The sequence below is a fragment of the Saccostrea cucullata genome, unplaced genomic scaffold (assembly GCF_032062105.1).
Source record: "Saccostrea cucullata isolate Sc308-1 unplaced genomic scaffold, CSIRO_AGI_Scuc_v1 ctg145, whole genome shotgun sequence".
In the NCBI taxonomy this organism is placed as follows: domain Eukaryota; kingdom Metazoa; phylum Mollusca; class Bivalvia; order Ostreida; family Ostreidae; genus Saccostrea; species Saccostrea cuccullata.
In genome coordinates, this window is record NW_026931856.1 from 409970 (window position 1) to 431645 (window position 21676).

The 21676-nt window shown below is 32.5% G+C and overlaps 1 protein-coding gene across 2 annotated transcripts in view; it reads left to right on the forward strand.

Moving 5' to 3' along the window:
• LOC134233707 (cyclic nucleotide-gated cation channel alpha-3-like) overlaps positions 1–21676 on the forward strand; it is a 65399-nt gene that overhangs the window by 28683 nt on the left and 15040 nt on the right. For both annotated transcript variants that reach the window (XM_062715702.1, XM_062715701.1), the window contains exon 2: positions 13961–14193. In XM_062715702.1, the coding sequence (XP_062571686.1) occupies positions 13978–14193 (216 nt within the window). In that variant the 5' untranslated portion in view covers positions 13961–13977. The remainder of the gene's footprint in view (positions 1–13960; positions 14194–21676) is intronic.

A 21676-nucleotide genomic window follows, 5' to 3' on the forward strand; every position in this document is an offset into this window, starting at 1 on the left:
CTTAAAAATCCATAGAAACAATTTAAATAGTAAGAAGACCTATAAAACGTCAGATATGGGATTAGGTACCATGTGGGAGCATGTATCCCCATTGATCGATCACAAGATAATCTAGATCTTGTCTTTGCCCTTTCTAAATTTCTGTTTTTATTATACAGTATGCTTTTGATTTTTCTACACTAGTTTTTTTTATCCACTAAGTTGCCTACAGAAAAAATATGTTTTCCTCTGTGCTCTATATGAACATCCATCTGCATGCTTTCGTTTTTTCTGGGCCGTCTTAACTATATATCTAAATTGTATTTTATTTCTTCCTGAACTGTCTACTTATATGCATTTTACATAATCGTAACCATCACTGAAATGTGTAAAAAGCACCGCCTTGGTGCAAGGAGTTGAAAATGTCAAATGTGGTTGAGTCAATATCTATTCTTCTATCATGGTCATTATGTTGATATTATTGGAAACTTTTTCCTTTTTTCTATAAATTTCTAAAATTAATCGAAAAATATATGCACTATGCACAGTTAGTTCAAATATGACAAACTGAGAAGACGTTTGGTATCTCAACAGTTGAAAATTGTCGATCAAAACACTACTGTAAGCGAAAGGAATAAATCATTAGAGCTAGAGCTTATAATTTATGGCTTATTACCAATGCTTTTGTTTCTGTGCAATCATATTTTATCCATTTACTAAGAAAACATTGTATTAGTTTGATTTCATTTGAGAGTTTAATCAATTTTTAAAGTGAATTGCGTTAAACACCCTTTATTGTACTGCCGAGGGTGGTTTTATTGTTGGTCTAATTGAAAGGCATCATTGAGCATGTGATCATCATTTTTTTGTTTCGAATCTTTCATTCCACCTTTGAAAAATGACTGAATTGAATCATTCCTAACTTCAAGACTAAAACTTTCTAGAGAAATCAGGATTTAATATGGGTCTTAATCGGTAGGAAGGAATGTAAAATATAGAGACAACTGATGTCATGTGACTTGAAATGGAAAAATACTGATATAGACCCGGGCATCCCTCATTTCATAGTAATTCATCTATGGTCACAAAAGAAAAAAAATGTTGTACATGAAGGATTATTATATTTTATTCAGATGCATTGAACATTTTTTTTTCATTGTTAGATACAACTCTTAATGCTCTTTCTTTTTAAACTCAATTTTTTGCAGAATAGATATTTCAAGTTTGTTACTTTTCATTCTTATTTAACATTAGAAGGGGGACATTGTGTCTTTTGTAAATGTTGAATACATATTGAATAAAGCTCAGGGAAAATACTTATAATGTGTTCTGTTTATAATTTACTAGCAAGTCATCATGGCTATCGAATTAGCAAAATTTAAAAAGAATAACATAAGGCATCTATTTCCATAAATAAACAAAGAAAGACATACACGTATTTACATTTCGATTCATTAATTTTGCAATTATCAAATATGTGGATCGATTTTTTAATCTCTAATGAATACTAATTATTGAACAAAATATTCAATAATTCCAGGTCATCTCATTCCATGAAATAGATTTGATTCTTCCGAGTTATTTCATTTCATTCATTACATTAAGGTTTTCCTTTAGTAAATATACATTTTTAGAGTTCTATTTTGACAGGTTAAAACTTCCTATTTTTCGTTGTTTTTTTATTGGAAGTATGTTGTTTAATGTTCATATCGAAAAATTTTCACCCATATGGAGACGCCACCACTTGCCGGTGGAGAGCTGCAAACAAATTTTTCATATGCTCAGCACTCTCGGCCATTGAGCACTGATTGGTCTTTTTCGTGCCAGCACCTACTGCGACACACGGGACCTTGGTTTATATACGGTCTCGTCCAAAGGACCGGTCTCCATGTCCCACAGTGGTATTCGAACCCGCAACGTAAGGATCAACTCCTTACCTCGCGACTCTAGAGCAGACGCTCTAGCCACTGCGCCACGCGGGCGACTCTTGTGTTTTGAAGCTGAAATGCCGCAACAATAAAAAAAAAGTTAAGATGAAACAAGCTTGTAACTGAGAATTTCATTACAATACAATCAATATCCAAAATTCCAATATTCAGTCCAAGGCTCTGATGGCAAAGCCTTTAATTACTAAGACTAATAGAGTTTTCAATTAATATTTAAGAATGAATTTAAGATAACTCACCATTCAAAGACTACTGTTAATGAAGAACATAACCCCTCAAACTCCCTTCAATCAACACACCCATGTATGTTTTTAGATTTAATGGCAAAGTATCCTGATGCAAGTTGAACTTTCGATGTAAGATTTTGCAGTTCTGGAAGGAGTCCCAGAGTCAACGAGTATATAGCGGGTGTTTAAACATTACATGGACAAAATCTACTATAATAAAAGAAACGTAAAACGATGATTCATCTTTTAACAAATCCTGTAAACAATATGCATTGTAAAGAGGGCAAAAAGATGTTCCCTGGAAACAGCAGGGATGGGATCATGCAGGTGCTTATGATTAGATAGCATTCCCGCCGTTAGCTCTCTTCATTGGTCATGTAAGTGTCAAATGCTGCTTTTAAAAAAGGTTGCTGAATGCCCGCTAAATATATGCCCTCAAAGTATTCGTAGTCTGACCCAGTTTAAAAAATATAATAGGTTCTCAGAACATACTGAATTATGCATAAGAAGACACAAACCCCATATAAAACTCTACTAAAACGTAGGGTGGTTTGTTTGCATATTGTCTTTAAATCGTCTCATACGAAATTTTAATATGCACCAAAACTCTATCTACTCTGAAAAAGAGTTAATCGTAATCTTTCAACCAAGTTTTATGATAAACGTGATGACATTAACTTTTCAACCAACTTCCCTTACTTATGCGGCAATTTACATTCATCACCTACATACGAGATTTATAACTCTCAGATGAATCGATACGCAAGAACGTGCTCTACGTATAAACATTTTTTAACGAGGTAAATTATTGACAAACATGTTTATGAAACAAGAATATCAGCAGTCTCGGGTCAAGTACAAAATAAGACGAAAATAGTCCCATCCACATAATGTGCAGTAAATCGGTTTTGTTATTATAATTATTTTTGTAAGATCATAAATATTCATGAATAATTATATCAATTATATTCTAATATAAATATAATACAATATAGTACAAAACATTAAATGCAAATTACTTTTTAATGAATATTAACAAACTCTTTTATTAAAATGATTTAGTGTAATAGAACGACAGATCAACAGTTTTAATTAAAAACAACAATTTGACAAGTCGACAGTATTTAATGAAAAACAACAATTTCAAATGTTTGACAGGTCGACAGGTTGATAGGTTGACAGTTCGACGGGTCGACGGTTTTAATAAAAAAAAACAATTCAACATGTTTGACAGGTCAACAGGTTGACAGGTCGACAGGTAGACAGGTCGACAGGTCGACAGGTTGACAGGTCGACAGGTTGACAGGTCGACAGGTAGACTTGAGCCGCAGTCTCCTTTGTAGTCATCATTTTGTTAGGTTTATGGTCGATATAATTATCTTGTCAGCGAATAACTTTTTTTTCGTTAAGCCAATTTCTGACTGACGTTTTTTTTTTCATACTAATTGATAGGCCATTACTTACACATTGAATTGTCGACGGATATTTTCATTATTTGCTAATCATGACAAGGAGTACACGGCAGGAGTGACCAGTCTGTAGGAGATGCTCTCTCCTCATTGGTACCTGATCCTACTTCTGATGTTTTAGAGGTCCGTGTTTGCTATGTTCCAGTTTTGTTTTAGTTTACTGGACTTTTGAGCTTAATTATTTTTGTTTTGTATATTTCAGTACATGTACTTAGTATAGTATATTTAGATATTTTATTCTATTATGACAAACGAGATGACCTTAAGGATATCCGATTCTCAGCCAGGAAGGATAACTCCAAAGATTAATATTTAATTTGAAATGCATCAAAATGAAGCTTGAAAAAGAAATTTTTTCATGCAACAATTTTCATTTTATTCATCTTTATAAGATTCAAGGTTTTTGGAAGTCTTAGAAAAGGTCTTATAAAAGTTGACATTTGCACCCTATAAAAGGGAAAAAAATAATACAGTTTTAGAGAAATAAGATTTCCTTGAATCCAGCCTTAGATACCAATGCTTATTAGCATGATATGAAATAGAAGTGATTTGTGGTGTCATGCAATGATAGCAAAAGCCTTTTACACTATGTATTATAGAATACATGACGGAAATAGAAGACAATAAATACCAAATAAGTATAAAAATCATGACAATTGCTGTAAATGCCTGGATACCTATCGTTTTTTAACCTAAAATATAATTATTTGTTGATCAATTTGCAATTAGAAAATGCATTGCTGATATTCCAATTCGCTTTTTCTGCAAAAATATTGGCGATTTGACAATTTTCCCTATATAATATGATTAACTTTCATCTTTAACTTTAAAGAAATACTGTGGATAGATTTACATAACTTTGTGGATACAGATACTTTTTTGAGTATTTTTGATTACTTAAATGCCAATTTTATAAACCTGAGGATCGGACTATCTTAACTTTTCAATTGTCAACTTCTCTTACTTATGCAGCAATATACCTTCATGACCTGTATTCGGAGTTTATATCTCTCAGTTGATTCAATATGCATAAACATACTCTACGTGCTAACTTTTGTTTTATAACGAGGTAAGTTATTGACAAACAAGTGCATGAAACAAGAATATGAGCTGTCTAATGAGCTGTCTAGTTTAAAGTCGTCATTTTAAAGTTCTATGTTCGATATAATGACCAGCAAAAACAATTTATCATTAAGTCAAATGCTGACTGAATTTTTCATACTTATTGTCATGCCATTATTTACACACTGAATTGTCGGGGATTTTCCCGTTACTTCCCAATCATGACACGGACCACACGGCGGATATAACTGATCAGAAGGAGATGCTCAGGCCTCCATGGTACCTGATCCCATCCCTGATGTTCTGGAGGTCGATATGTGATCTGTTCTAATTTTGCTTGGTTTCATGGACTGTAGAGCTTTAAAATTTCCGTATATTTCAGAAATCACTGAAGTATTGAGGTACTCTCGTTCATATATTGTCCAAGGTCTGGCACATTCTTCAATAGAATTAATTAAATTGGAAAATTAGGATAAGGGATTTTTCCGTTACTTCCCAATCATGACAAGGAGTACACGGAGGGTGTGGTCGGTCGGCAGAGGATGCTCACTCTTGCATGGCACCTGAACTAACTCCTTATGTTTTAGAGGTCCATGTTTATCTGCTGAGGATTTTTATTGTTAAATGGACTTTTGAGCTTGAATTCGATTCGTTATTTCCGTATAGTATTTCATGTAGACATAATACCATTGTTTGACCTATGGTTAAAGCAAATCAATTGAGACATCGTCTCTTTATGGTTTATTATAAGATCGATGTTCATGTCTATGTCTAGATGCATTGTTAAAATATCAAATCACATCCACATTATCACACTTGGGCTTACACAGCATGAAAGATTCCTTGTTTATTTGATGTGGTCATTGCAACCATTCTAATGGGAACGTAGTGTCAAGTTTCCAGTATTTCCCTCGTTATGGAATAAATGCATACAGTTTGTTAGTTGTGGGACAGTTATTTTATCCTTCCATGTAGCATATTTTACCAAATATTATGAGATTAATCAAAAGAAAAGAACTTCTTCCAAGTAAACGTATATCTATCAATATTGATAATAAGAAATTAAATAGAATCAATGGGAATTTCCCAAATGCCAAAGATTTAAATTTCACCAAATCTTATAGCCCTTTTAGTATTTTAAAGTCAGTGTTTTCAATTTATAAAAGCAAATACATTATTTACTTATGAACATTATAATACATCTGTTCAGTGTACATACCTTCCCACTGTATTTCCATTTATACTTTGTAGAAGGATTTTATTTAACTACGTCTCAATTCTTGTGCATTAACATTTTTCCAAAAAAAACGTTTTCTTTAGAAATCAGTGATTTGATAGAAATCAGTGTACGTATTTCTGTTTCGAAGGTATTCTGTCTAGTTGACTAAATCAATTGAAAAGTGTTTCAGATTCATCATTTAGTAGTACCTGATCCTACCTCTAATGTTTTAGAGGTCCGTGTTTGCTCTGCTCCTATTTTATTGTTATATGGACTTTTGATCTTGAATACTGTTCATTATCTCCATATATTTCATCAGGGATGAGACAAATTTTATGGATATAAAATCAAATTGTAGTCCAATCAATACTAAAAGTTTGTTCATGTACATGCCCATGTATTTGATTACTGGTATATAAACGCCATATTCAGTAACCCTTTCTTTCATAGCAGGGTTCCCTTCTTTTCAAACTTATGATATTATTCACGACCGATTTATGTCGATAAAAAGTAAAATGGTTTCCTCAGTGAAAAATGTTATAAAAACAGTCAGGCTTCTTGATTTCTCGGAATGTTTCTTAAGTATTTCCCTTAGATCAAAACACATTACTGAATCAATTTTCTGCGCCGTTGGCTTTTATACGTTCCAAAAAGGAAAAGTCATTTGCTGACAGTCATTCAAAAGAAATGGGAAAGAAATGACTTTGATGCATGGCATATTCATAAGAGTTCCTGTAAATCATATTGTTTTATATAACGACAAATGAAAGTATGGTACAGCGTTAAACGAATTTTAAAAAAAAGTTTCTTTTTGTCTACATTGTAAACTGTCATACTTAATGTGTCATCGTGAACATTTCCCACTGAAAGATAAATAGTGCAAATACAATGCTGATCGACAGAAATCATTAAAAATCGATGTATACTATTTACCTGTTATTCTAGAACTGAATAATTGTTTTAATGACTTCTGAAATCTGCGTAGTACAATTATGTCTGCAAGTCTCAAGGTGTGGGAAAATTAAATTATTTAAGTTGCACCAACTATCTTTCTTTATCAGTAACAGCTTTAACAATCCTTAATTAAGTAGATTTTCACTCGAAGACGTCATATCTTTATTTCCAGAACAACACTGACGACGTCGTTCAAACTAGAAAATAACCACGCTTAACGCACCACTCATTTTTCGTGTCTGTGCAGTATGTCAATTCTTGTCTGACTGCTTTCTTCTTGATCTTTTTGGAGAAGTGAACAGACTTTCGCCTACAACCATGCGAAATACTGTCCACTTTTCTGAAGATAATATATTCTTCTCCTTATATAATCTTAGTAGTGAGATTGATCTTTAAAATGTGGAACTTTTAATGGGAAGTTAATACTCTTTACAGTTGTTGATTGTTTTAAAGGAAAGCTAGAGGATTTTCTGTCTTGCCTTATGCATTAATTTTCATCTATCTGAGTTTTGGTATATATTCTCTCTAGTCTTGAATATTTCTGCGCTCAAAATATAGAAACAAAATTTAAAATGATCGCTTCCAAGAGAACTGCATGCAAAGACTCATTCCAAAATGAATGTTCTATAATATGCGGTATCTATTTCATCATTGTGTCGTTTTACTTTATCTGTTTAAAACAAGAACTGAAGCAAAATTATTGAATACATGTCTAGATATATCATCGATAAGTTTGATGCAGACGAAAGAATATCGGTACCATGAAGAGCTTCTTCTTAAAATTTTACCCTGGTCACTCATTTAAGTATACGCTACACGCAGTCCAAAAAGCAAGCTTAATTAGTGCTACTCAGCATCTGTTGATCTAAAATCCATGTAAATATTACCCTTTCTAGAAACATATGGACTTTTTTTCCTAGATGCACTGACCCTTTAAACTTTTTCCTACATAAGGAATTTAGCTTCCTGGGAATATGTTTGCCTCTATACAATTATCTGTAAAAGTTAAACATAGTTTACATGACGCCCCAGGAATGCTAGATGTTACATTTAGCAACATGGAAGGGTCAACTTCAATTTCTAATCCTTTCAAATTATTATATTGTTCGATTTATTATTTGATCAGAAAGATGGCTCACAGATAGCTTAAACAATTTTAAAATATACAAATGTAATAATCACCTTTCTAGCTGTACATGTCACATTTAAAATTTTAAAAAATGACCACTTGTACTACTGCCATGAAAACAGAGAAAAATTACAAATTTAGATTTATGTAATTTAAGCAAATTGATATCACTGCAAAAAAACAATCTTTTCACTGTTGCCATGGAAACAAAATAAGGAAATGTCCATTTTAATCAGATTTTCTCTCACTATCCTTTCAAATTATGGTGTATATTGTTCTCCGATTTATTATTGTCTAAAATTAAACTTTTCCAAATTTTTCACCGTTTCCATTGCAATAGAAATACGTTGTTACATGTTTTTAAAACAATGACATAAAAAAAAAAAAAACAAAAAACAAAAAAACAACTTATATGCAATTAGTTGATTTCTCTTTTTGAACTTATGAATTTTGAATTGTAAGAGTCAAATGGAGGTGACACATGCTGTTGCGTCCGATAGATTTCCTTTTTTTTTCTTTTTTTGAATTTATAATCAAGTAATTCCAGTCAGCCTTTCTTAACTTATTATTTAAAGCTTTCTTAGAACTTTGACAAATTCTTTATTAATTGTATGTCTGCACAGAATTAGACGCATTGAGGATACGTTTTTTTTCTGTTCTTTTTCTAAGTTAATGTATAATAATTTTACATGCATTGTGATTAATTGTTAAAGTGATGAGAGATCTTTTTCTCGGTTTGAAACGGTTTCATCACTTGAAATACCTTTAAGGACAGATGATACAAACAAATGTTTCCTTTGAAATAAGTGTTCAGCTATTTTTAATCAGGCTTGATTTTCATACACACTCTCAAGCAAAGATTCACACACATGTATGAAAAGATCTAAGGTTGTGGTAAATGATAAGTTTGTTTACGTCCCTTTTTTCGTTGAAAAGGTACCTCCCAGTCCGAATTAAAAAAAAACAAACACGTTTCAAAAACTACAGTACTGAAGCCTTTTTTGAATTTTGCAGCTGTTTCCGTTTAGAATTTGAGAAATTTTTTGGGGGGTGGGGTGCGGGTGGGGTTTAAAATAAAGCATTACAGGTTAGTTCCTTCAAAAAAAATTTAATATATAGCCAAAAAAAAGCGGAAATATCAAATTAAATCTCACATGTTCTTATCGTATATGAGATATATAAAAATAGGTAAACTATTTTCTATCATTCTCTCATAAAAAAGTAATAGTGAAGGAAAGTAGAGGAAACTTAATGTGTGAATCTATCTATTCAATACATAAGTAAGACGTACAAATATTCCTCTCGTTTATCCTTTAATTTCATGCATTATAACCAAGAAATCTTAAATGTGTTAATATAAACTTTAGAAAAATATAAAGCAGATGAATTTTATAGGAAAACTTTGTCGAAAAATTCTTTGATTACCATTTTGTATGTGTAATAAAATTCACCTGGTTTGGTATATTTTTCTAAAGTTTGAATTAAACTTTGAGCAACAAGGTAACATATTCTGAAATTTGTTTTCATCTGTAAACCTGTACTGAGTGTGTTTTGTCCATATTTGTAATTATATTGAAAAGTCTATTTCATCACTTGAGAAAAATAAGAATTATCCACTTTTCAACTTGTGACATGATATTATTCTCCAAGAAAAAATTTGTTTGTATCATCTGTCCTTACATTTTAATCTGTTATTATCAAAAGTGTTCCTTATTTTGGAATTTTATTCTGAATGGACTAATGAATGAAATCGCTGTTAGATTTCTGTTGAAACAGTCCTTGTACAGAGAAAGAGTGAGGGAGAGCTTTCACAAGCACACTTAATGACCTACTCGTCATTTGATGTTTCCTCAATTATCCGGAATCCGATACGGTGTCCTGAAAGGCGACCCATAGGGAGAGGACGAATTGGGCTAATACTGTTTTATAGTGAGTTGCTAGAGATCTCAGAAGTGTATTTACAATACCATAACTCAATTTGGCACAGAAATTTCATAAAGATGTCAGAAAAATTAATGCACTCACTGATATATTTCGGTTTAAGATGGATACTTGAAAGCGAACAAGAGTCAGCTTCTGTATGGCGGTATCTGTAGCCAGATCATCATTCTATATGCTAATAATGCATATATGGTCTACTGAAGCTTTGGAAAAGAACGCAGTATATATTGATGATTCATGGCTAACTTAATCCTATTAAACTTGTTTATACTACAGTTTCTTGTACATGTTATGCATTTTTGGGGTTTTGCATTGAATTCCGAATTATTTTAATTTTTTATTTCAACAAACTTGGTTAAACTTAAATGTGTGTATTCCTTGGTTTGAAAAAAGAAGTCGATATTGTATTGTTTTAACATTTTTTTTTCAGTTTAAGTTCTTTTTTTATTGATATATCAATTTATGAAAATTTGCTTTACGCTTTGCTAATCTTGAAGAATGGCTCACTATTTCTCGGAAAGTCGATGTCCAAGGGCTGTGACAATCTTTTAGAGAAGAATTTCCCCAATAGTCGGAATTTCCCCCGAAATCTAAAATCTGTAATTCCACCAAAGGTGAAGTCTCACAAGAGGGCCAAATTTCGCCCAACTATCTTTTATAGTTCCTTCATTTATCAATGCTTTAATAATTTTTTACAATTTTTGTCATAATCTTTTTTATGAAAATCAAGTGATATTTTAAAAGAAATATTAATGTTTTAGAGAAAATTAAAAAAACCAGAAGTCTCTGTCGAGACTGAAGCTCTACTGGTTTGTACTTATAGCAAAGGAAGAGAAAAGTACTTAAGCAGTTGGAAATTGAAACTTTTCAACAGCAATAAATAGAATAATGATCCTTGATTAAGTCTCTTTATGTTCTTAATGCGGTCTACTTGCATGCCATATTTATATTATAATCAGACTAAAATTGTATTTGGAGTAGCATTTTGAGAGAATTTCACAGAAAGTAACCACAGCAACACCGTTAATCGAAATCAAAAAGCGATACACAGAATTATGTATCTTATTGTAGTCAACTTGTGTGCCAAGTTATATTGAAATCAGACTAAAACTGTAGAAGGAGTAGCATTTTGAAAGAATTTCACAGAAATTTCTATTTTTAGTAACCATGGCAACACCGTTCATCGAAATCAAAAACTGATATACAGAATTATGTATCTTATAGTAGTCTACTTGTGTGCCAAGTTATATTGAAATCAGACTAAAACTGTAGAAGGAGTAGCATTTTGAAAGAATTTCACAGAAATTTCTATTTTTAGTAACCACGGCAACACCGTTCATCGAAATCAAAAACCGATACACAGAATTGTGTATCTTATTGTAGTCTTTGTGTGCCAAGTTATATTGAAATCAACTAAAACTGTTTTTTGAAAGAATTTCACAGAAATTTCTATTTTTAGTAACCACGGCAACACCGTTAATCGAAATTAAAAACTGATACACAGAATTATGTATCTTATTGTAGTCTACTTGTGTGCCAAGTTATATTGAAATCAGACCAAAACTGTAGGAGGAGTAGCATTTTGAAAAATTGTTTACAGACAGACAGACAGACGGACAGACGGACGGACGACGGACGCATTACTATCGCATAAGCTCTTCTGGTCTCTGACCAGTAGAGCTAAAAATTATATAATCTTAAAATATATACATCTAGTTCAAATTTCTAGTATCAACCCTAACTTATACCTCATGGGAAATAATATAAAATAGTCACTCAAAATACAAGACTCGATTTTTCAATATTCTTTAAGGATCGGCGCAGAGGTACCAGGGGTAATCGATTTTTCAATTTTTTCAAGAATTTGGTGACCTTTAGTGATTTGCTTTTTTTCCTCTCAATGCCCATTATTTCATCTTTAGATCAATCTGAATTCTAACCACAGAGCATTTGAGAAATTCCTATTCACACTCTGAGTTGTCTACGGATTTTTCAGTATTTTCCCCGAATATGACAAGGAAGCACACGGCGGATTTGACCGATCGGCAGGAGATGCTCACTTTTCTATTGCACCTGTTCCCACCTCTGATGTTTTGGAGGTCCATGTTTGCTTCGTTATTTTTTGTAATGTTTCATGAACTTTTGAGCACGAATTTTGTTTGTTATTTCCACATATTTCATCCCAATATTATTATTTTGAAAGGTCCCATATACCATTTTGTAAGTATTTGAATCATTGTGTTCTTCAAACAAGTAACACTGCGTTTTGAAGCCACAACATATATATGTCCCCTCGAAGCCAGTGGTCTATTTTTTTATTTGAAAGCAGAGAACAAATATACTCTTTTTTTGCAAAATGTCATCTTTTAGAGATATAAATTACCCATTTCAGTTTTATAGCAAAGCCATTTTTACATCAGAGACTTGTCGAGACACTTACATAATCAAAACACTATGTATATGTAGTTAAAAATAAAAGTAGAGGAAAAATACAATAAAAATTTCTGCAGCGATTTCCTCATGTTGATAATTTTTGGATAGCTTGAATAGAAAATGCGACAGTTTTTTTTTGTTTATATGTATGATATACACTCTTTTTTTGATGAACTTGTTTTTTTTAACTTTGTACATATACTCGACCAAAAACATTTAATTGCAATTGGCTATTTAGATATCACTAGACAAGGTGATTTTTCTACAGTTAAGCCTCTGCCTAGTTCGCGCCAATAGATCATTTTTTTCCACTTATGATCGGAGGGCTCATAACGAATAAACGATTTTATTCACGGTTTCTATCTAATCTGCTTGCATTTTTATGATAATCAATCAATATCTTCATCTGAAACTCAAATATAACAAGCATTAAACTGATCACGTGTCATGGAGTGGCACTAAACAGCTTTAACTAACAGTCATCACCCGCAGAGATTTAAATGATAGAAAACATGTTTTTAAAACTTAATAGCAAGGCTAAACACACAGTGGGGGGAGAAATAACTTATAATTGACAAATGCAGCAACAAATCAGTTGGCGGGGCGATGCATCGATACCGCTCTCGTATCCCTCTGGATCTCAGATCATTTCTGTTATTAAACTGAATCAGTATGAGTGCAGCGTAGCGTGAAATGGACAGAAGACTGTCAATTTCCGACCTGGCGTGACGTCAGGGTAACGACTGTTGACATCCGGCGAGTCCATGTCTCGTGAGAAGCTTCTATTTCATAATATGGCAACTGGTTGACAGTACAATGGCTTCTGAACACTCCGCTTTAATGCAATTTAAGATCCACAGTGACTTTCGAAACCAGATTGAGACTGAGCAGAGTGTTTATTTCTTCTGATCGATCATATCATTATTTTCTTGTTTATGGTCTCAATTACTGACTTCCAGTTCATTTGCATAAATCCAAAACAATAATGTTAAGGCTTCTCCATGTAGTGACCATTGACACTAAGCATTCGGTCATTATCTAAAATATCCACACAAAAAAATGCATTTAATGTTGAAGAAAAAGACAACTTATCATTGATATTCGGTGAGACTTGGGAAGCATATGAGGAGTTTATTTTACGACATTAACCATACAAAGTCTTACTGAGACTCCTACTCGATTCTTTCCGTGACACATGCCTGATGTGATTATTCAAGAATTAAAAATGTGGAAAATCGATTGTCTTCTCTTTGTTTGCAAATGTACAATAATTATACTCCAAAAACATTCCTTGCAATCGTCGATTTCAATATTTTTGATAGAATTGAATTAAATCAATGAAAACTTGTTCTTTCTGAAATCTGACGATAGTGAAACTGAGCATGATTTAGTCACGGTTTCATAGATTCTAAGGATCAGAAATCCCTGCGAGATTACTTAAGCTGATCGTTAACCAATTTTTCGTTGGAGAAGGAGAAAAGCTCCTTGACTATTAGATATTGGTGATAACTCTTTTGGATAAAGTTTGCTTTGAGTTGTTGAGTATCTTTTTAACTTTGATTGGGAAAGTTTTTATAGACTTAATTGAAAATTTTTTCCAGATGGTGGACAGGCGGTCATGACAAACACAACAGTGTCCCAGGAGAAACTGACGAGTACTAAAGGTGAAGAGGAAGATTTGGAGGTCATAGAAAATGGAGGACTCAGTCCCCATCCCTCTCTCAGGGCGGACGATGACGCCTGTTCAGAAATTATCCGCATTGAACAGGGCGAGTCTAAAGGGAGGGAGGGCGATCACCACACTGCGCTAGGGCGAATCGTCCGGACCTTGCAGGTAGGGTGTCAGTCAAGGAACCCCCAGACAAGGGGTCTTCTGATTACTTAAGATGGATGACTTTCTCTTATTAGAATTATAAGTCAAACAATTTTCTGTATAAAATGTTAGAATTCATGAGTAAATTCTACCATGCAAAGTAAGTTTATTTCGCTTGAAGTTTTTTTTTTAGTTTTGCCTGTTTAAATATTGTAGTTATTGAAATATTTTAGTGAGCCGACAAAATGTTAAAATATTTTGATATGTTTATGTCGCAGTTTTGGATCTATTTCTGTCCGTACTGTATATATTTCCCTGGTCACTGCTGACAAAGAAGTTAACAACAAGTCTTTGTTTGTAAGGCTCATCATATAAAATGTATTTTAGAGGAACTTGGATTTAATTCTACTTATACTCATGGATCCCTTTCTAGTCAGAAAATTCTTCAAAATCATGTCAGTTTTGAATATTTCTAATATTCCAAACAATTAACCAAAATGAAATTGAATACGATATCTGTATTGGATACCGAAATTTCATTAAAAAAAACCTTACAAAGATACATGGCGGGTTTCAGTAAATGTTCTACCAAGCCACTTTCTTTACTCCTCACTAAAATATCAACAGTAGTGAAGGAGAAACTTCAAGAGTATTGTTCAACCATATATTCGATATGGCGTAAATCAGATATGGATACTACAAAATTTCATGGAACTTTTGGAACATTTGAAATCACAAAATTTTACCAAAATCAACAACATACTTTAAATGCAACTGTTCCCCATGAAAAATTAAAGTCCAGACTTTCTGACGCCATTGACAGCTGCTTTTTCAATAAAAAATGGAATTTGTAGATTTACTTACCTTATCATAGGTCAATTGCAAAACTACATTGTTAAAAAACATTCTGATTGTACACACAAATACTCTGAAGTTGATATTAAAAAGATGGTCGAATTTCTGATTGACAATATCTTTGTGGTTTTTGAAGACCAGGTCTTCCAACAATCTGTTGGAATTCCCATGGTACCAATTGCGCCCTGTTATTAGCAGACATATTTGTATGAAGCAGAATTTATTCAAAATACTTTATGTGGAAAGAAGAAAACACTTGCTGTGGTCTTGAACTCGACATTTAGATACATCGACTACTACGTATTGTCAATTTACAATAGTTATTTCCATTCTTATGTCGACACGATATATCCCAATGAGCTTGAAATAAAAGATACCACAGAGTCTAACACATCTGTTTCATATTTGGATCCTCTAGTAGAAAAAGGCGTTAAAAGTTATCTATTAACAAAGCTTTATGATAAACGTGATGACGTTTTTTTAACTTTTCAATAGTGAACTTCACTAACTCATGCACCAATATACCTTTGTCACCTGCGTACGGAGTTAATTTCTCTCAGTATTCGATATGGAATTGCATGTTTTACGTATGAACGAGGTAACCTATTGACAAACAAGTTGAAGAAGCAAGAATATCAGCATTCTCGTTTAAATTCCTCATTTCGTAAGCTCTATGTGGATTGACCTTGTCAATAAATATATTTTATCATTACACCTATGTCAATTGCTGATTAATTTTTAACTGATTGTCAGGCCATTCATTACACACTGAGTTGTCCATAGATTTTTCCCGTTATTTCCCGATCATTACAATTTTCAGAAGGACACGGGGGTGTGACCGATCCGCAGGGGATGCTCACTCCTCCATGGTCCCTGATCCCACATCTGATGTTTTGAAGTTCCATGTTTGCTCTGCTCTTATTTTGTAATGTGAAATGGACTTCTGCGCTCGAATACTGTTCGTTATCTCCATTATTTCGCACAAGATCATACATATAAAAGTCCACACTTAATCTCTGAGATTTACAGAAACAGTGTCCTTTGAGAATATGTATGAATATTTTTTATAACCTTTTGACTTTTAACAGTACTTTCCATAGGGACATGATATAGCTGTCGGGTATTTCATTCTCATTACTCCACAATCGACAATTACAGATTTTTATTAATTAAGATCAATGGGTAGCTACGAGGGCAGAAGTTAAGTGAATGATAAATACAACAGATCGATACAGAGGCTCAGGATTTGTTATGTAACAAACAGTTAGAATAACTTCAGTTAAGTAAATTTGATTGAAAAAAAATCGTTCAACCTATTTTTTGTTTTATGATTGTTTTATGATTTGATGCATCGATAGTTTAACGTTTTGTTTGTAAACATTGTAGGAATAAAATCAATCGGTGTTGTAGTGTTTCCCGTAAAACGTGTCTTTCTTCTGAATCAGTATGCCAGAGTGAGAAAATCTCACACCAAAAATACCCCTTCCCCCCAAAGAAGGCTATGGTTTTACTCTACTTTGTAAAAACTGAAGTGTAATATTTGGAGGTCCGTGTTTGCTCTGCTCCTGTTTTGTATTGTTTTATGGACTTTTGAATTTGAATACTGTTCGTTATCTCCATATGTTTCATTAAGAACCATTGGAAAATCAACAACGTTAAGTCTAAAAATTTAATGTAAATGTCAATTGAGTTTTAAATGAAAAATGATTGTTTTTAACTCATAATTTGTTCAGTTTAAGAATATATATCAAGAAATGGAGACTTCGCTCATAATTTTAACTGTGGAAAAAGTGTTAAATCAGTCAGTCAAAAATATCGAAAAGTTCGATGTCCAAGCATCTTTTGTGACAAAGTGGTAGGTATAGCTGTATTAATCACGAATTGAAAAAATATATCTTTAAAGATACAAATATGCACTCTACTAACCCATTATTTTAACTATTGGTCGACATTTGGAATTTTATAATAAGATTTTACATAGAAATCTCAATTTTCTGTTATAGACCATCTTTTGATCATTTAGGACGAGTAGTTCTTCGGTCAGTCGGAAGAAAAGAAAAAAGAAAGAATAAAAAAGAAAAAAACAAAATTCATGTGAACCCAAACAGATAGGCGGGAATTATAATTATTCTGAAGTCTGAAATTGCTCTGCAATTTATCTAATATATATTACGTGTAAGAAACTTCTTTGCTTTTAGAGATTTTTTTTCCATTAATGGGACATCCTGCTTTAAAGCTCATGTACGGAAGGGTAATTTTTTTCTTTAGAGCCAGTTTTCCAGTTTCCAGTTTTTTTTTAGTGGAAAGTTTGTCTACAATACCGATATGATGTTTTACAAGGAATTTTACATGGACATATCCAGAAAAATATGGACATGTCTACTATCTCGACAAAGTCGGTAAAGAAAAGACTGTATACCGAATTGAGAGCATGACCAAGCCAAATTATGAACCAAAATTTATTTGGGAGATCAGTATAACCACTAGAAGAAGAAGGAATGGGGGCTAGACGAGACACATACTGAAATATGTTTTTGTATTCCTATGAAGCATAATTTATTCAAGTTTCTACATGTGACAAAGAAAACACTTGCTGTAGCCTTCATCTCGACATTTAGATAGATCGATAATGTATTATTAATTAACAATTGATACTTTCATTCATATGTCGATTCAATATATCCCAATGAACTTGAAATTAAAGACACCACAGATGTCCTACTGACAATAGACAGTAGGGACCAACTTACAGCTGAACTGTGTGACAAACGAGATGATTTCAATTTTATCACTGTCAACTTTCCTAACCAATGTAGTTCAGCCATTAAGGACAGATGATACAAACATTTTTTTTAATGCCATCTCACAGGTTTAGAAAAGTGGATAATGCTCTGAATTTTTTCTCTTTAGACTTGGAAAATGAAATAGACTTAGGAAATATTAGTTAATACTTCAATGAAATAACAAATATGGACAAATCACACTCCGTACAGGTTTACAGATGAAGACATATTTCAGGATATGTTACCTTGGTGCTAAAAGTTTAATATTAACTTTACAAAAATATACCAAGCCAGATGAATCTTAAGAGGAAAAGCAAAATGGTAAAAAAAAAATCAGCTTTGTGATTTTTCTGATTTTCACCATTTTTTTTTTATTTTTTTGCGTTTCTTCATAAAATTTTCCTGGCTCGGTATATTTTTGTTTTATATTATACTTTTAGCACCAAGATAACATATTCTGAAATGTGTTTTCATCTGTAAACCTTTCATATTCCAAGTCTAAGGAGAAAAAATTCAAAGAATTAAGTATTCTCCGAAGAAAAAAATTGTTTGTAACAAATGTCCTTAACTTCAAATAGAGTTTAAATCTTTTAACTTCTTTGATACTCAAAAGCATGCCCCGTGTACAATCAATTATAGAATAGAGGCAGGCTTATGTATAATAATATAAGTTAATGCTAAGTTAGTGCCTCATTTAAATTCTGCATTTCGTAAATTCTATGGTCGTTTAAATGACCTTGTAAGCAAATATAACCTTTTTTATATTTTGGCTGAAGTGTTTCATACCAATTTACAAACAGTAAACTAATTGTAATTCCTTTGTTTTTATACTGACCAAGATCAATACTCATTGTGGGTATGACAGGTCGACATGGGATGCTAACTCCTCATAGGCACCTTATCCAACCTCTTTAATTTCCAGCGGTTCCTGTTTATGCCCTCGTTTTTTTATTTTTAATTACTTTTTGCGATAGATCACTGCTCGTTATCCTCAACCTTTTCATTCATTTGATAAAATGTTATAACAATCTTGTAGAAAAAAATCAAAGAACATGCCTGTCTATTAAGTTTTTAGATATTCTGTTTGAAATAAGAAGATAACAAACAGTAAACAAATCCAAACATCCATATAAACAATACAAATCGATAGCAGATAAAACCAGGACCTTTTAAAACATCAGAGGTTGGATCTTGTGCCATGGAGGAGAAGGCATCCCATGTCGAACGGTCACATTCGTCGTGTTCTCCATGTCGTAATCGTGAAAATGGATCCCGAACAATACAAAGACAATTCAGTATGTAAATAATGACCAAAAAATAATATGAAAAACTTGAGTTAGCATTCAAGTTATTCAAAGTCATTGTATTGACCATAGAACATCCAAATTGATGACAAAACGAAACTAGATATTTTTCTTTCACCAACTTGTTTTTATTACGTTGCCTCGTTTCAGAAATTCCTCGGCCATGAGAGTCCATTTTACAATAAAATCTAATGATGAAACATGGAGATAAATAAAATAAACAGTATTCGAGATCATAAGTCAATTCAATCCATACAAACCAGTGGGTTCCTTGTCAGGATCGGGAAATGGAAAACTCAGTATACAGTTTAGTGTGTAAATAATGCCTTATGAACTAATATATATTAAAAGCGTCAGTCATCATTTCACTTTATGAAGATTGATAGAATGACAAGGTCATTGTATTGACTATAGGATTCGCAAAATGATGACTTTAAACGAGATTGTTCATATTCTTGTTTCACCAACTTGTTTGTCATTGGCTTGCTGCCCCGTTTTAGAAATTATTCATACCTAGAGTATACTCTTGGTTTCAAATCTAGTGGGGGACATAAACCCCATAAGCAAGAAATAAGGGTTTTTACTACGTAAATAAGGGAAGTTGACTACAGATAATTTAATCACGTTTTTCTGTAAAGTTATCATTGACGTCTCAAAATATTCAAATAAGAAACAGATGCGTCAGACTCTGTGATATCTTTTCGAGTTCATATATACATTTCACTTTAACAAGGCATCATGTCTTTCTGCCATATTTCTTTGATCGGCGAATATTCTTCGCCGGTCATTCCAAAGCAAAAATAATATTTCGGTCAAAGAATTACAAAATGTTTGAAACAATTTTACAAGCTATTTTATAAAGTTAATGTTAATGGTAATTTTTTTAAGTAGTAAAAGGTTACATGACATGTTTTTAATAATGCATGTTATCTCTTGTAGACAGAATAGGTGAGTACAATTAACAAACCGAAGGATTGTATTCTTTGTCCCCCTTTCCGCTTCTTCACAATGAGGCGTATGCTGGAATTGAAGCTGCTATTAACTTAAAAGGCTTCAGTAAAAAGGGTTTCAATGTTTTGTTAATTTAACATGTGGTCCCTTATTATTAAAGATATTGCATTTGATTTCATTTGGAGGTAGATGTTCGATATAGAGGCGACGCTACACAACTTCCCTCAATCAGGCGCTCATTAGCGCAGTCCGGATTCCAGAAGCCAGTGGCGGCTAATGGCACGTCTAATTGTAGTTTCTAAGACCCGCAGAAATAACAAATTTTGAATAGCGATGGAATTGCCCTTAAATATACATTTGTGCAGATAACGATTGTAATTAAGTGAATCGCTTCCCGAACATGACTGAAAACCTCGGAGTCTAGAGAATAAAGGCATTGGTTGTATTATTTGATTCCAACTCATATATGGAAAGGAATAGAAAAAAGCATGGTTAGGAATACTTTCAAAATAACAAAAAAGTTCCTTTTTTACAAAATTGAAATATTTATAAATATGCCATCGTAATTCTGGACTATAATTCTTGTAATTTCGATAAAATCTGGTGAGGCATTTTCTTCCTTCATAATAATTTCAATATATCGACCATAAGACTTGCGAAATAATGCCTTTAAACAAGGCTGTTATATATTATTATTTCATCAACTTGTTTATCAACAGCTTGCTAAAGTTTTAGAAAACTTTCTGATGTATAACATGAACTAAGCGTATCGAATCAGCTGAAAGATATATTGTAACATAAGTAAGGGAAGTTGCTGATCAAAAAGTTGAAGTCATCACGTTTATCATATTAAAGCTTTGTTGTTAGTTTACAGTTAACATCTTTTTCCAGTAAAATATCCAAATATGAGACAGTTGTGTCAAACTCCTTGGAATCTTTTAATTCAAGTTCACTGGGATATATCGTGTCGACATATGAATGAAAATAACTATCGCTGATTATACACCGTCCATTGTCCAGGGAATGAGTAAATTTTATCATTTCTTCGCTGTATTTAGTAGTCATTTCAAAATTCTTTAGCAGCTTAGCAATTTGCCATTTTTGACTAGATATATGTATATACTGAAAGAAAGTTTCGATCTACATGATCATTTTAAAGTCTGTTTTTTTTAAAACACGTGTTTAATGCAACATTTTGTTTTCCCTATAAATCTTTGAATAAACTTGTATTTTTTAAAAAAAATATCAAATGTTCCTTTATTGAGATGTGTGTTCTGAAAATCATTTTGTTTGATTTACAATGTACATAAAAAGATAATGTGAATTAATTAGTGATAACACAGGTATACATAAGTTAGGTCAGCTTGGGTAATAACAACTACTGAACTATCCATGCTTGTCAAGACAATGTGTTAGTTCTAGTAAAAACATCTAAGAATTGTCAGCATAATTGAAAAGTTCATCACTAATCAAGAAGGTCCATTACTTGTGTAACTCTATCGAATCCTTATATCCCTAACTATAATTATGTCCAGTTTGATTTATAAATATTTATAATAATAATAATAATAATAATAAATTCTTTTTTTTTCTATTTCTCTTAACCATAAC